General features: G+C 34.5%; 1 protein-coding gene across 11 annotated transcripts in view; it reads left to right on the top strand.

Annotated features, from left to right (window-relative positions):
- EPHA6 (EPH receptor A6) overlaps positions 1 to 18,399 on the top strand; it is an 868,712-nt gene that overhangs the window by 742,497 nt on the left and 107,816 nt on the right. For all 11 annotated transcript variants that reach the window (XR_009047653.1, XR_009047652.1, XM_057696163.1 and 8 more), the window contains one exon: positions 10,866 to 11,075. Coding sequence is in view for 9 of the 11 variants with exons in the window: in XM_057696163.1 (XP_057552146.1) it covers positions 10,866 to 11,075 (210 nt within the window). In the remaining 2 variants the exon portion in view is untranslated. The remainder of the gene's footprint in view (positions 1 to 10,865; positions 11,076 to 18,399) is intronic.

The raw sequence follows: 18,399 nt of genomic DNA, 5'->3' as shown, positions 1-18,399 counted from the left end.
TAAGAGCTCTTTTATATCTTGCTTTATTAAGCTAAATTATGCTGTCTAAACTAGCCCAGACTGGGTCATTATGGCACACTTGGGGCCAACAATTTTCCAGATAACTCCAGTTAATAATACAAGCTCTGGAATTAGACCACCTGGATTCAAATGCTGACTTCACTATCTACTAGGTTATTAAATCTCTTTGTCCTTAAATGTGATCATCTATAAGATAGAGACAGTAACTACCCTTATATCAGAGTTGTTTCAAGGATTAAATGAGATAATACCTCTAATGAGCTTTTAACTGTGATTGGTGTGTAGTGTTTAAGGAATGTTAGATATTTTTCCTCTATAAGAATGTGGCAACAATTGAGGTTTATGAGTTCCCAAAAGAATGTACAACTATTTGGAGAACTCTTTAGTCAAGCACACATTTTATAAACAGACAGATAGATAGATAGAAGGAAAGACAGTGTCACAGGTTGGGTTCTCTGGGAAGCAGATTCTTAACAGAAGATTTGCATGAAGAAGCATTATTGGGGAGAACTCTCAGGATCAACTCCCTCATTCCTATAGCTGCTGGAAATTTGGAAGCTGATAGTTCTTAGCTGAGTCCCTCTCTAGAAAATGGTATTGGCTAGAGAAAGCCATCTCACCCAAAGCCATGACACCTTTACAGGGATAGCCTGCATGCAATGATTAATTGATGTGGGAATATAAGGGGTCAGCCCCTTTTCCTCAACTTAGACCAACTCTGAAGAGTTATTCCAGAACATTCCTTGGGATATTCCAAGGCCTTTGTCATGAGCGCACTATTAGTTAACTTCTCTTGCTGCCCAATCCTGCTTTCTTCTGTGCCCCACAGATGTTGATCTTCAGAATGCATAATCAAGGATCAACATTTAACAAAATTAATGTTTTACTGCTTCATGAAGGACATTCTTATATAAAATTATCTTTGTTGTTGTCGTTCATATGACAGAAAAGAATATGAGAATATGAGTATAGGTTATTTTCGTGCTATTACCTTGATTTGTGTTAAGACTCCTGAACTTTTGCCCACCAGAGTTTTGTACCACGAGTGAAAATATCAACAAAGTGAAAAAAGGGCAGATGTGTGTCTTAGTTCTCTTATAAAAATAGTTTTGACTTTATGGACCTCTAAAAAGGTCTTGGCCATGTGAATTAGAAATAAATATACTACATTGTATAGACCCATCATAGAATATGGAGAAAGTAGTTTATGTTCTTTTCAAGCAAAAAAATCTCTTTTTTAATGATGCCATGTGTAGTTATTAGAACCATGATTGCTGTGTTACTGATACAAAAGCAATTAATTCAAGTCTCTTCAAATGTTGGTGATAAGAGTAGTTAAAAATTTTTAAATAACTTGCATAAAATAGAAAAGGAGGGAGTACTCCCAAATTCATTGTACAAGGTCAGCATTACCCTGATAACAAAGCCAGGCAAGGACACTACAGGAGAAAAAAACATAAAAACAAAAACAAACAAACAAAAAAACAACTATAGACTAATAACCCTTATGAACATAAATGCAAAAATCCTCAACAAAAAAATTAGAAATCTGAATTCAATGGTATATCAGAAGGATCATATACATAATCAAGTGGGATTTACTCCAAGGATGCAAGGATGATTCAACATCCACAATTCAATCAATGTGATACACCACATTAACAAAACGAAGATAAAAATCATATGACCATCTCAGTAGATGGAAAAAAAGCATTTGACAAAATTCTATATCACTTATGATTTAAAAAAAAAACTGAACAAAGTAATAATAAAGGGAATGAAACTCAACATAATAAAGGTCATATATGACAAACCCACAGCTAACAAGAATGAAAAGCTGAAAGCTTTTCCTCTAAGATGGGGAACAAGACAATGATGCCCACTCTTGCCACTTTTATTCAATATAGTATTGGAGTCATAGCCAGAACAATCAGGCAAGGAAAAAAAAAAAAGTAAAAGGCATCCAAAATGGAAAGGAAAAGGAAAACTGTATTTGCAAATAACATGATGTTATATATACAAAACCCTAAAAACTCCACCAAAAAACTTTTAGAACTAACAAATGAATTCAGTAAAGTTGCAGAACACAAAATCAATATACAGAAATCAGTTGCATTTCTATACACTTAACAATGAACTGTCAGAGAAAGGAAGAAAACCCATTTACAGTTTTATCAAAAAAGAAGAAAATACTTAGAAATAAATTTACCCAAAGAGGTGAAAGAGCTGTACACCAAAAATTATAAACAGACCTCAGATAGCCAATGCAACTTCAGAAAAAAAGAACAAAGCTGGAAGCATCACGCTTGTGATTTCAGACTATTTTAAAAAGCTATAGTAACTAAAACAGTATGGTATCAACATGAAAACAAACATATAGATCAATGGAACAGAATAGAGAGCCCAGAAATAAACCCATGCATGTATGGGTTTCTGTTGTGAAATGGGAGAAAACATTTGCAAACCATATATCCAATAAGGGGTTAATAACCAAAATGTACAAGGAATTTATACAGCTCAATAACAAAAAAACAACAAAACAAACAAACAAACATCCCCCAAAATCCAATTTTTAAATGGGCAAAGGACCTAAATACATATTTTTCCAAAGTAGATATACAGATGGCCAACAGGTAGATGAAAAGATGCTCAACATCACTAATCATCAGGGAAATGCAAATCACAGCCACACACCTATAAGGATGTCTGTTATCAAAAAGATGAGAGTAAAAATGCTGGCAAATTGTGGAGAAAAGAAAACCCTTATACACTGTTGGTGGGAATGTAAATTTGTACTACCATTATGAAAAACAGTATGGAGATTCCTCAAGAAATTATAAATAGAACTATCATGTAATCCAGCAATCTCACTTCTAGATATATACATCCAAATCAAACTTAACTATTATCTTGAAGAGATATCTACTCCCATGTTCATTGCAGCATTATTCACAACAGCCAAGGTATGAAAACAGCCAAAGTGTCTGTCAATGGATGAATGGATTAAGAAAATTTGAAATATATATAATGAAATGTTATTCAGCCTTAAGAAAAGAAGAAAACCCTGCTATTTAGCACATTTGTGAGCCTGGTGGACATTACGCTGAGTGAAATGTCAGAGAAAGATAAATACTGCATGGTTTCATTTATATGTGGAATCAAAAGTTGAACTCATAGAAACAGAGAATAGAAAACTGGTTGTGGCAGGAGTGGGGAGGGGAGGAAGTTGGGAAAATAGGAAAGGATTTGTAAAAGGACACAAACTATAAGTTATATGATGAATAAGTTCTGAGGATTTAATGTGTAACATAGTGACTATAGTTGCTAACACTCTACTGTATAATTGAAATTTTCTAAGAGAGTAGAATTTAAAAGTTCTCACCAAAAGAAAAAAGTAAATGTGTAACCAAAAAAAAAATCTTGCATCATAACCAAAAAGTGGAAGTAACTGTAATGTCCATCACTGATGAGTGGATAAACAAAATGAATAGAATATTATTCTTCATTAAAAGTAATAAAATACTGAAAAATGCTACAACATGAATGAACCTTGAAACATTATACTAAGTGAAAGAAGACAATCGAAAAAGACCACATATTGTATGATTCCATCTATATGAAATACCTAAAATAGGCGAATCTATAGAGTTAGAAAGTTGATTAGTAGTTGCCTGTGACTGATGAAGGGAGCTGGGTGAGATGGGGAGTAACTGCTAGCGAATGTAGGGTTTTTGGGAGGAATGATGAAAAAGTTCTAAAATTGATTATGGTGATGATTACACAACTCTGTGAATACACTAAAAATTATTACATTGTATACTTGAAAGCATAAATTAGAGGGAATGTGAGTTATATCTCAATAAATCCGTTAAAAAAATTTGGAACAAAATTTTAGCAAATCAGAGCCAACATTGTATAGGGAATTATACCTCACAACGAAGTGGGATTTACCTCAGTATGCAAGACTGATTTAACTTTCAAAACTCAGCTGTTACCCATCACATCAAATGGATAAAAAAGAAAAATACATGATCATAGCAATAGATGAAAAAAAAAAGCATTGACACAGTCCAATGCCAATTCATGATAAAAACTGTCAAAGTAGGAATAGAGGAGAGTGTCCTAAACTTGATAAAGAGTATGTACAAAAAGACCTACAGCCAACATCATACTTAATGGTGAAAAACTTAAAGCTGTCCCACTGAGAGCAGGAACGAGCAAGGATGTTCGCTGTCACCACTGCTTTCCAATATCATACTGGAAGTACAACCTAATGCAATAAGACAAGAAGTTGGGGGTGGGGAGGTGAAATATATAGTCTTTATTTGCAGGTGACATGTTATCTATGTAGCAAATCTGAAAGAATTGACCAAAAAAGCCTGGACTAATAAGCAACTATAACAAGATTGTAGGATACAAGGTTAATACACGAAAGTCATTTGCTTTCTTATCTACCAGTAATGAGCAAGTGGAATTTGAAATTAAAAACAATACGATTTACATTAGCACCCCCAGATATGAAATAGGTATAAACTAACAAAAGATGTCTAAGATCTAAATGAGGAAAACTACAAAACTCCATTATAAAATCAAAGAACTAAATAAATGGAGAAAAATTCCATGTTCACGGATAGGAAGACTCAATATTATTAAGATGTAGTTCTTCCCAACTTGATCTACAATTTCAATAAAATCCCAATCAAAATCCCAGCAAGTTATTTTGTGATATTAACCAACTGATTCTAAAGTTTAGAGACAGAGGACCCAGAATGGCTAACACAGTACTGAAGAAGATAAAAGTTGGGATTGACACAATTCGACTTCAAGACTTATTATAAAGCTATAATAACCAAGCCAGTGTGGTATCAGTGAAAGAATAGATAAATGGATCAATGGAACAGAATAGAGAGCCTACGATGAATATAGTCAACTTGTCTTTGACATAGGAGCTAAAGTAATACCATGGAGAAAAAAAAAATAGTCTTTTCAACAAATGGCACTGGAACAACTGAATATCCACATGCAAAAAAAAAAAATAATCTAAACACAGAACCTTGCACCCTTCACTTCACAAAAATTAACTCAAAATAAATCACAATGCATAACACAGGGAGATCAACTGGATGACTGGTGATGACTTAGAGGGGTGGGGTAGGGAGGGTGGGAAGGAGTCATGGGAGGGAGGAGATGTGGGGATATATGTATAAATACAGCTAATTCACTTTGTTGTACAGCAGAAACTGGCACAACAATGTAAAGCAATTATACTCCAATAAAGAGCTAAAAAAAAATCACAAATCTAAATATGAAATGCAAAATCATTGAACTCCTAGACGATAACAAGGAGAAAACCTAGACAACATTGGATATGGCAATGACTTTTTAGATATAACATCAAAGACACAATACAAGAAAGGAATAATTGATAAGTTAGACTTCATTAAAATTTAAAACTTCTATTCGGTAAAAGACAATGTCAAGAGAATGAGGAGCCACAGACTGGGGAAAGTATTTTCAAAAGACACATATGATAAAGGACTGTTATCTAAAATATACAAAAACTATTAAAAAATCAACAACCGAATTAAAAACTGGGTCAAACTACTAGGTATAAAATAAATAAATTACAAGGATGTAATGTACAGCACAGGAAGCCTAGTCAATATTTATAACAACTTTGTATGGAGTGTAATCTATAAAAATATCAAATTACTACATTGTATACCTGAAACTAATATAATATTTTAAATCAACCATACTTGAATTTTTTAAAGCAAGCTAAAAGAAAATAAAAGGCAATAGAAAGAAAAAAAAAGGGTTAAAGACCTTAAGAGATTCCTCACAAGAGAAGATATACAGTTAGCAAATGAGGATGTGAAAAGATTCTCCACATCATTTGTCATCAGGGGAATGCAAATTAAAATACACTGTGCTTCAGCGAAAGAAACCATAAACAAGACTAGAAGGCAACCCTCAGAATGGGAAAAAATAGTTGCATATGAAACAACGGACAAAGGATTAACCTCCAAAATATATAAGCAGCTCATGCAGCTTCATACCAAAAAAGCAAATAAACCAATCCACAAATGGGCGGAAGACCTAAATACACATTTCTCCAAAGAAGACATACAGATGGCCAACAAACACATGAAAAGATGCTCAACATCACTCATCATCAGAGAAATGCAAGTCAAAGCCACAATGAGGTATCACCTCACACCGATCAGAATGGCCATCATCACAAAATCTGGAAACCACAAATGTTGGAGAGGGTGTGGAGAAAAGGGAACTCTCCTGCACTGTTGGTGGGAATGCAAGTTGGTACAGCCACTATGGAAAACAATTTGGAGGTTCCTTCAAAAACTACAAATAGAACTACCATATGATCCAGTAATCCCACTACTGGGCACATACCCAAAGAAAACCATAATCCCAAAAGAAACTTGTACCATCATGTTTATTGCAGCACTCTTTACAATAGCCAGGACATGGAAGCAACTGAAATGGCCATCAACAGATGAGCGGATAAAGAAGATGTGTCATATATGTACAATGGAATATTACTCAGCTATGAAAAGGGATGAGATGGAGCTATATGTAATGAGGTGGATAGACCTAGAGTCTGTCATACAGAGTGAAGTAAGTCAGAAAGAGAAAGACAAATGTTGTATGCTAACCCACATATACGGAATCTAAAAATGGTACTGATGAACTCAGTGACAAGAACAAGGATGCAGATGCAGAGAATGGACTGGAGAACTCGAGGTTTGGGAGGGGGCAGGGGGTGAAGGGGAAGCTGAGACGAAGTGAGAGAGTAGCAAAGACATGTATATACTACCAACCGTAAAATAGATAGCCAGTGGGAAGTTGTTGTATAAAAAAGGGAGTTCAACTCGAGGATGGAAGATGCCTTAGAGGACTGGGAAGGGGAGGGTGGGGGGGACTCAAGGGAGGGTGGGGGGGGAGTCAAGGGAGGGAGAGAATACGGGGATATGTGTATAAAAACAGATGATTGAACCTGGTGTACCCCCCAAAAAATAATAAATAAATAAAATTTAAAAAAAATACACTGTGCTTCTGTTAGAATGGCCAAAATCAATAACACTGACAACACCAAATGTTGTTGAGGATGTGGAGCAACAGGAACTCTCCTTCATTGCTGGTGGGAATGCAAAATGGTACAGCCACGTTGGAAGACAGTTTGGCAGTTTCTTACAAAACTAAACATACTCTTACCATGCAATCCAGCTATTGCACTTCTTGATATTTACCCAAAGGAGTCCAAAACTTATGTCCTCATTAAAGCCTGCAGCTATATAAACTGCTATAAACAGTCTATAAACAGAGATGTTTGTAGCAACTTTATTTATAATTGCCAAAACTTAGAAGCAACCAAGATGTCCTTCAGTGAGTATATGGGTAAATAAAGTGTACATCCAGACAATGGAATGTTATCCACCACTAAAAATAATGAGCTCTCAAGCCATGAAAAGACATGGAGGAACTTTAAATGCATATTACTAAGTGAAAGAAGCTAATCTGAAAAGGCTACATACTGATTCCAACTATATAACATTCTGGAAAAGACAAACCTATGAGACCATGAAAAAAATAAGTGGTTGCTGGGGAGTGGCAGGGGTGATGCATAAGTGGAACACAGAAGCTTTTTAGAGCAGTGAAAATACTATGTTATTGATATATGATACTATACCTAAACATTATGTGATACTATAACACTGAGTACATGTCATTATAAATTTGTCCAAGCCCATAGAATGTACAACACCAAGAATGAACCCTAATGTTCAAACCATGAACTTCGGGTGATTATAATTTGACATTGTAGGTTCACCAAATGTACTATTCCAGTGAAGGATGTTGATAATCATGTGGCAAGGCTATGCATGTGTGGGGGCAGAAAGTATATGGGAAATCTCTGTACCTTCCTCTGAACTTTGCTGTGAACCTAAAAATGCTCTAAAAAATAAAGTCTTTTTTTTAAAGAAATATTTGATACTTTGTGCCACCCTCAGAACAAGATAGGAAATTAAATTTCAACCTGGAATTAAGTAACTGTTTCTCGTTATGATGTAGGAGTTTCTGTGGCCAATTGATTTTTCAGGAAAGTGAGTGGAGAATTTTCTGACTCACACTAAAACGACAAAAACTACATATGATTATGTTTTTATTAAATAACAACAATTATTAAAATAAAGGAGGGGCTATGCTATGTGTTTTGTATGTGATTCTCACTACAACTCTGAGTTAGATTATACTATTCTCATTGTACAGGTAAGGAAACTGAGGCACCCTTTAGTTTTCAGATTGTCCATTAATATTTCCTACTGTATAGAAATTCTGCCTTGTTGAGAACTGTGATATCAGGCAATTTCACTTACTAACATGTAAAAGAACCATCTCTTTAAAATTAGTGTAATCCTTTCTAGTCCAAAAGAATTTATGCTTTCAAAAGATTTGAGATTCCCAATAGAGGAGAAGTAGGTAGGGTACATGATAGAAGAGGCCAATTTCATCTAATTGTGCACTGCCTAAGAAGACAGATCAGAAACATAAAGAGCTAATAACACCAAAGATTTTCTTTGCTAGGTCAGCTCTTACACATTAATTATACAGGAGAGCCTGCTTAAATGGGTACTCTTGCTGTAGAATGTTTGTTTTAAGAGAGGGTTCTTTTCCTTACTCTGCACTTGAGTTGGGAGATATTATCAGAGAGCTATCAGGGACATATGTTGATAAAGTAAGAATGAAGTTTATTCCATTTGTAGTATGCTTATTCTTTTAACTGACCAGTAAATCATCACTGTATAGGAGACCATGTCACTGTGATATGGTCAAATCATCACTGTGTTTAAGCTACTCTATAGTTTTAAATCACATATCCATGAAAACTGCTTTAACTTTGCAAATTTTGAGATACTCTTATGTATGCCTCTTTCACACTATATAAGGTAATATAGTCCTCTAGTCTCTTAATAGATATTAATTTTTAATATCATTCATAAATAAATGTTACCTGATATGTAAAACCAACTTGATAATCTCATGTTTCTCTATAACTCCATTAATGACAACAATCTCCAAATAACTAAGTAGAACAGTATGCATTATTTTTCAAACTTAAAATATTTTTATATTCATTTTCTACATTTGTACTATTGTACTATTTGTATCTGGTCTTATTGGTGCACACTTTGCATGAAAGACAACTGGATTTTTTTTGTACTTTTTAAAAAAATATGTTATTTTTATTTAGAAAACAAACTTGTGATTACCAAAGGGGAGAGTACAGGGGCGAACGACAGATTAAGGGTATGGCATTAATATATACAAACTACTATTTAAAAAATAGATAAGCAACAAGGATATACTGTATACCTATCATCTTGTAATAACCTATACTGGAGTACAATTTTTTTAAGCTCTTTATTGGAATATAATTACTTTACACTGTTGTGCCAGTTTTTTGCTGTACAACAAAGTGAATCAGCTATATTTATACATATATCTCCATATCCCCTCCCTCCCACGACTCCTTCCCACCCTCCCTATCCCAGCCCTCTAAGGCATCACCCATCATCAAGTTGATCTCCCAGTGCTATGCAGCAGCTTCCCACTAGCTATCTATTTTACATTAGGTAATATATACATGTCAATGCTACTCTCTCACTTAGTCCAGACTTCCCTTTAGGTTCCCGCCCCCTGAGTACAATTTGGAAAATAAATAAATAAATCACTATGCTGTATACCTGAAACTAATACAATATTGTAAACCAATTATACTTCAGTTAAAGCATGTATTTTTAAATCAAGGTGAGAAGCATAAGTCGTCAAAGGATTGACCACTACATACCGGTGCTGTGCTTGGCTTGTTATTCATATTTCTTTTAATTTTCCCAACTGGGAACTATAATAAAATAGTCCTGTTTTCAGTCAATCGCCAACACCTTTCTTTACATTTTCTCTGTATAGTTGTCCCTGGGTATCTGCGGGGGATTGGTTACAAGACCCGCCTCAGATACAAAAAGATGCAGATGCTCAAGTTCCATAGCCAGCCCTTTGTATCCATGGATCCTGCATCCATGGATATAACTAACCCAGGTCTGTAGACATAGGACTGTACACCACCTGCCGGCTGGTGGAACCCACAGATGTGGAGGGCCAACTGTGTATTTATTGAAAAACCTCCAGATATAAGTAGACCTGCATAGTTCAAACCCGTGTTGCTTAAGGGTCAACTGTATAAGGAAAGATTGAGAAAATCTAGTTATTTTCTATTTGCATGTGCTTTTTTTTTTTCTTTTTTTCATTCTCCTGCAACTTTCCTAAACTTGTTTATTCAATTTTTCTTTTACTTTCATCATTTTTCACCATGTTTCCAGCAATAACACAGCTTTCATCCAATCCTAGGTTTTGCAGCCTTGTATAGCTGGTTGGGAGCTCACTACTATGGAAAGTGAATTCTTTTTTCTTGGAAGTCATCGCTCTTATTTAATTTTAGTTCCTTTTGTTGCTTAAAGTTTTTGAAATCATTTTTTCTGAAAGTTAATTTGGTTGATGCTCTTCTCTCCTTTGTTTTTCCTCGTTCATCGCTTCAAGCTAGATTTTCCTTTCCTTTAAATCTCAAACAAATTTTTACCTTTTGTTATGGATATAGTCAGTGATCAGCAAACGTGATGCTTACATTCATTGGATCCAGTAAAATAAATTAAAGGGTTTTATTTAATACACCACACATACCTACACAAACAGACACATGTGCATGCATGCACACACACGCACTACAATAAAATAAATCAACGTAAATAACTGTGACTCTCTTTCAGAAACATGATGGCCACTTCACAGTCATCCAGTTGGTCGGTATGCTCCGAGGCATTGCATCAGGAATGAAGTATCTTTCTGATATGGGTTATGTTCATCGAGATCTAGCAGCTAGGAATATATTGGTCAACAGCAACTTAGTATGCAAAGTTTCTGATTTTGGTCTCTCCCGAGTGCTGGAAGATGATCCAGAAGCTGCTTATACTACAACTGTAAGTTTATACCTCCTTTTCCAATATAGTTGGTTTAGTTTTATTGTTTTTAATGTTGTTAGAGTAATTCTGGTTTTGTTTTCCTAATTTTCTGCTCTCATTTGTCATTTTCCCTATTTAACATAATTATCTAATTGAGAAGTATTTGTTTTATCTGAGTGCCTGGTTTAAAAAAGAATTGATACTTGACTGTTTCTTCCACCCTTTGGGGATTTTAATATCATGCTTGAGGTCCATGTCATTACTGCCCTCACAGAAAATTTGTCTTTGCCTGAGGTATTTTTGATACTTCAATAATTATCTCCTCTAGATGGCATTCTATACAGGCCAATGGTGCAATCAATTAAGTTAGTGATAGTGAAGAAGTGGTTAGGAAATGAAAATTTTTTTCTCATAGCAAATGTTGTAGAATGATCTGATCATACTTAAAAATGAACAATGTAGGTTTCTCTGGAGATATATAAATACATTCTCAACCTGTTTTTGAATGGTACTTGGGGGAAATGTGAGCAAGAATAGAAGGCTAAAACTTGAGACCCAAACTTTCATCTGTCAATTATAGGATCTCAACCCATGAACCAATTCATTCCACTGATCTTTGGTTATTGTTTCAAGGAGTTAAATCTCAAACTGTGAAAAAGCTGTCAAAAAACTAATAATTAGTAAAATTATACTATACTGTGTTATTTTTCAAACAAAACCCTCATCATTGACTCATTTGGTAGTCAGTGTCAATGAAAAATTAGTCAGTAAAACTATTCAAGATGTTTTTATTCTCTTCTCTTTTTCTGACCTTACACATTATTTTAAAAAAGGCAAATCCTTTAGTTACCTTTTATTTCATTTTCTGTGAGATTTTTTGAAACTTCACTGTATTCAACTGCTCTAGAATGGATGCAAGTTTAATATTATGGATAGAACATGTTATACTCTTTCTAAGTTTGCTTTGTAAAACTCCTCTACATTAATATATTGATGATTAGTGATATTTTCACTAATTTATCCAATGATGACATATAGTTCTAAGGAAAATAAATTAATCTGAGTCTGATATATAAGGTAGCAGCATCTACTGATCTTTTAATTTGATCAAATATCTTCATAAAAATAAAATTCTATCATGAGTCTGAAAATAAATTGTTCATTTTAGAAAAAGTAGTATTTTCAACTCCATTTTCTAATTAGAAAACGTCATAATTATTTTCTTTTTCTTTTCAAGGCTTTTATTTTGTTTTTATTTTTATAAATGTATAAACTGAAGCAACTTTTCAAGTCATAGAACAGTGCATATAAGATTTTTCTACTATGTATATTATTCCAAGCTTGGAGAACAGTATTAGAATTATTATATAAATAGAATAAAATAAAATATTCATAAAAATTGCAACAAATATGATCTACTAAAAGAATAAAATAAGTAGGAAATAGTGAACAATATAGGAGTAACTACTAGACTCCTTTGCTGTATGCTTATATAGATACACTTGAAATTTCATATTAAATAATATTTTAACTCCTTTTTTAAAATGAGGAGCTCATAACTAAACTTAAGACGCTAATAAAATTGTCAGGGTAACTCAAGTCCTGAAGAGTGTACAGATTTTCTTGGGTCAGATTTGAAATCCAGAGTCCAGGCATGTTCTTCTGTCTTATATGATTGTAGGGACTGAGAGGCCTAGAACAGTGCTGTTTTAGTTTAAATCTGACTACAGAATTAAACATCAAATTAGATAACCATATACTAATACTCCAGAAAGTACCTCTTAAAAGTTATAGATTATCTCCTGATTAAGAAATAAGTTTGTGAATTTGAGGTACCAATTAAATGGTAAATAATGTAATCAGGTACTTGAAAAAAAAAAACTAAGACATACCTAACTGCTCAGAGGATTATGGGGTACAAAATACCATGTACTGATTATTTGACTTCATAGTGAACATGGACATTCAGTACTTAAAATAACAGACCTCTTGCCTCCAAAGAGCTTCCCCTTTGACAGGGTAGACACTCATGCTTCCTTACTATTCAGCGCATTAAATGTTGTCATAGAAGTCTGTGAAAGAAATACAGAACTACCAAAAAGTAGAGGTCTGAAAAATGTCACAAAGATAAATTTGAACAAATATGAAAAGATTTCATTAGGCAGACAATTGGGGGAAAGTTCCAGATAGAGGAAAGAGAAAAAGACATGGAAATTTGGGGAAGTGAATAGGAATGTTGACGCAAATGTGGGCAGTTTGGAATGGGAGCGAGAAGCCCTGGAGGGGCCAGGCTTTTTAAGAATAATTGTGATGGTGGTTGGATAGTGCTTCAAGAAATGTGAAGGGTTTTTTATGGTAATTAAGAGACAGACATTGATTTAAATAGAGGAATAATAAAATACATGCATGTTTTAGAAAATATTATTGAAGGAGTGTGAAGGAAGGCTTGAAGGACACGAGGACTGGTAATGGGAAGACCACTTAGGGCATTATTGCTATAGACCAAAAAGGTCATTTGGCTTTCATTAGAACAGTGGTGGTTGGAATAAAGAGCAGGGAATATTGAAAGTTGTTATGAATGTGTCATTTACAAGACTCAATAACTAAATATGAATTATAAGGAAGAAGATTGAAAGATGCCACCAGTATTTCTAGATTGAACAACTAGTTGAATGGAGATGTTTTATTAGTCAAGACAGAGAATCCCTGTTAGAGATGACTTGGCTAAGGCATTAAATTACAAAGCAAAATTATAGCAAAAGGTCACAAATACTCTATCTCAAAGTCATCAAGATAATGCCAGATTGAGCATTGTCATTCTGCTCAAATTTTGTGTAAAAATTTTAAGACTTTATATAAATGTACTTTTTGTATTTCCTGTTAAAAGGAATGAGACAGAAAACTTTACTGCCTAGTGAAGATATACCTCAATTCAAGCAAACCCTGTAAAATAAAATACAGAAGAATGGTCATTTGTATGAAAATGATTCTTTGCTAAAAACATTAACATAAAAATAAATAGCAAGCTCCTTTGATACATTTTTTAAAGTAGGATTCCATTTTTTAAAGTTTTATCTGGGTACAACTTTCCTGGAACATAACATATTTTTTACCTTAAATGATTTTGATTCTTTCTCTTGCTGTAAAATTGCTATTTCCACATTTTTTAATAAGTGTTTTTATCTGCATCACAAAAGATTTGGAGGATGGGGAGGCTTGTAAAGGGTTTTAAAAACAGAAAGACATCATAGATAACGATTTTCTTTTTTTTGTAATCTTCAAGAAAGTAGTCCTTATGACAGTATGCTACATTGAAACTCCCTTCCAAATCAATATAGGGTCAAAATAAATAGACATTTTCCATTAAGATGACTTTGCCAATATAAAGAGCACATATCACAGCAAAGAGCAGTAAGAACTGGTTAAAAGACAGACTGGAAAGATAAAGTGACCACTGTGACCCCAGTGTTGGCTATCGTACTGAACTGGTCAGCATGTGGTAAGTGAGCAGAACGGCCATTGGAGCCAGACTGGCCAGACCAGAAAGAAATGTGATGAGAGATTATTCTGACAACAATTAGTGAGACTTTAGTGCCCTGTTTAGAAGACCTATCCATGTAATATATGAGAATGTATTGTCTACACTATAAAATGCACTAAAATAAATAAAAGGATGGGATTTACAACTGATCATATGTAGAAATTCTAGTATTTCTTCCTACAATTTAAGTGTTTTGCATGTCCTGCTGCAAGTCTAAGACCATTCAACAAATATTCAGTACAGTTTATGATGGAGCTACCATATTTAAGGCCCTATTCCTTAGAGGGTTGCCAAAAATAAAGGGATTCTTAAGAACAGATAAATGGCTAGACAGAGAGAGGACCAAGAATAACCAAACAAATAAAGCATAATCAAACCCATAGATGTACAGACACCAAGAGTGGGCAATGCGGTTTGAAAGGCAGCTACAGGAGTAGCAGATTTTCCTGCTAAGCTCTATACTAAAATACATCAAGCCTTTGCAAAGGGACCATAAGAACTAGTGATGACATGAAAGCTGAGAAATGTGCATTGTGGACTAAAGACAGAAGGGAAAAACATGCACAAAAATAGGATCTAGACAAGGACTGAGAGGCCTTGCTTTTAGATGCCAGTTCTATAAGGAGCCTACCAGGCGCTTCATGAGGAGAGGCTGGGGAATGATTATGAACCACACCTAATGGTACATATACAATTAGTGATACGTAGCTAACTTAATCTGCACAGAATTTACGAGGTTGGATTGTTCTCATTTGATTACGTGGTCTCATATCTGGTTATAAATTAAGTGCTAAGAATCTCTTCCTTTACTGGATTCGAGGTACATTCACATGGACAGTTGTTTTATATCCAGTTCTAGAGGAGGGACTCTCTCTCATTTGAATATTGCTAGGCAACCAGTCTTAAACTTACATTGAAAATGTTAAGGTTCTTTGCTCTCATTATGGAAATGAGGTCCTATTTACCTAAAAAGAACGTTAAAAGATATATTATGGCTCACACTTGTCTGTTTTAAGAGATATGTTTTATTTAAGATATGGTATAATGGCAGTTACTGTTCAGAGTTTTTTTAATTACAATGAGTAGCTCCACTTCTTATATTTTAAAGATCAAAACAAAAAGGAAGAAGCATTTTATGACAATATTTGTAAAATTTCTAAAATTCCTTGATTCTAGCTTTCAATTGTGTTCACTTGGTATTATCCAAGACAAACTTTGTTTTTTTCTTTGATAGTTAATGGTGTTTCCATATAAGTACTTTCCTAGTTGAAGTACAGAGTCTCATTATTGACAACACATAATCTGCAACATCACAGCTCTGTTAACATCTTAATTCTCTTCATTTTGCATTCGTAAGACCTCTCCAAGCTCCAGCTCTCAACCTCCCATATTCTACATAAGATACAATAAAAGTCAGTCTAAGAAGACATGCTCTATATCCAACATGGAAATAATTAAAGCATATAATGGAGCAGCATAAGGGGCATATATCTACCTGTGTATTCTAAAGTTGCAGGCGGAGATCTGACCAACCTTCCTCCTTTACCTAATTCAAGTGTTTCTAAGTTGGCTTCACTTTTTGATGTGAATTTTTAAATCTTGAGACGTGTCCAGCTTTAAGAGTAAGTACTTTTTAATGAAAGTGAGATAAAAAGTATTTTAGATCATTCACTCTCCTGCCTTTAAGCACTTTAACGTGAATAGTTGAGATATGCCTACAGAACATGCTTAACCTGCTAGTGAAACATACTCAGAATTTTCACTCACTTATGTCTCTTTTAAATAAAAGAGTTGCTGTAAAAAGTTATATAGTAAAAATTTTTTAAATACTTTCATTTAAAATAATATGATATCCAATGCACTAAAAAAAAGAGGACTTGTACTGAGAAATGTTTCTGATTTTGGGGGATTTTGAAAAATAAAACTTTATCCTTTGAGATCCTACCACAAGATTCTCTGTCCATCAAGTCACTGATGGTAGAGGTGACACTGTGCTAAGATATACCATGTAGTAAAATGCATCTTACACTAAGTCTATGTAGGTGAACCAGGGCCAACCTGAAGAATGACTTGTAGTTCAATTGTTCCTTAAGATTTAACCAAGCAAAAAATGGAAGTGATATGACAGCTTTGGGCACAAAGGCACTCTTGGGTAGAGGACCAGGAAACCTACTAGCCCCCCACGAAGCTACATATCATTAGCATAAATAGAAATAAGGACAGGTTTCTGCACAGAATTTGATGAAAAATTCAAGGAAAGGAAATGACAATTTCCTCTAGGCAAATGTAATTCAGCAGCCTGAATATAAAGGGGAAAAAAAGTGAGAAAAATAGCTATGTTATCACAAGGCTATAATGTGAAGATTTAAATAACTTCTTTTTCAATAAAACGGTGGTGAACAAATATACCTTGGAAGAATGAAAAACAAGAAAATCCTGGCTTGATAAACCAAATGCATCACTAAGAAAGGAGATATGCCATTTGGAAAAAACAGCAACATGATTCTTCCCAAGAAACAGTTCTTACTTGACAGATACTCTGATAGCAGTCAGTCGAAATCAGTCAGCTATACAGACTATTATAATTAGCTGAAGAGGAAGAAATCAATATGCCAATATTAGGTTTCCTAAAATTCAAAGGGAGAAAAGTGCCCTTGAACCAGAAAGTACTTGTTTGATAGACTAATTCATGAACAGAAAATATGACAGTTTTTATTAATTTTTGTCAATATAAACTTTTTTTGTAAAGAATATTCTAATGATCTAATGTATAAAAACTATATTCTCAGGCATTAGTGTGTCCACACTTTGAGCCCAAATGCCAGAAAGCAAGTCCACAGCAATGGGGATGAAAGGGTAACAAAGCTTCATACTGAACCAGAGAGAACATGTGTTAAGTGAAAAGCAAGAATATTCTATACCTCTTCAAGAGGTGAACACCATACATACCAGCATGAATCACGGGCTGAGAGACCCAGAATCGTAATGGTGGTTTCCTGGGACAGCGCTATCAGAGGGCACAGACTGCTTTGCAATGTACTGCTTAGGTGAATTGATAGTGGCAGGTCTTGAGCATAACATGGAAATGGGAATCAATAAGATCAGAAAATATCTAAAGAATGATTTCCTGAGAAAGTCTCATCCCTGAAGCGTAGGAAACTAGCATTTGTGATCATTGTAGAGCTCTTGGTAGTAAAACAAATGAAAAAAGTTTGAAGAGTATCATACACAGAGTAGAAAAGGACTGTACAAACAGATAGCTCTATCAGAAATCTTGAAGCTAGAGAGGACCATCTTGTTCAGTCATACATACCATTAAGAAGCCATGCCACATATGCTAACTCTTATATATGGAATCTAAAAAAAAAAAAAAAAAAAAAAGGTACTGATGAACCCAGTGTCAGGGCAAGAATAAAGATGCAGATGTAGAGAACAGACTTGAAGACACAAAGTGGGGGGAGGGGCAAAGGGGAAGCTGGGAGAAAGTGAGAGAGTAGCTCTGACATATATACACTACCAAATGTAAAATAGATAGCTCATGGGAAGTTCCTGCATAACATAGGGAGATCTACTGGATGATGGGTGATGACTTGTAGGGCCAGGATAGGGAGGGTGGGAGGGAGTCACGGGAGGGAGGGGATATGGGGATATATGTATAAATACAGCTGATTCACTTTGGTGTACCTCAAAAACTGGCACAACAGTGTAAAGCAAATATATTCCAATAAAGAGCTTTAAAAAAAAAGAATAAAAGAAGAAGCCACGCCATGTTTTGGGAAAATCTCCACCTGTCATTTGTGC

Source organism: Hippopotamus amphibius, chromosome 10, assembly GCF_030028045.1.
Source record: "Hippopotamus amphibius kiboko isolate mHipAmp2 chromosome 10, mHipAmp2.hap2, whole genome shotgun sequence".
NCBI lineage: Eukaryota > Metazoa > Chordata > Mammalia > Artiodactyla > Hippopotamidae > Hippopotamus > Hippopotamus amphibius.
The sequence above is the reverse complement of the archived record's forward strand: the minus strand, read 5'-3'. Positions and strand labels throughout refer to the sequence as shown.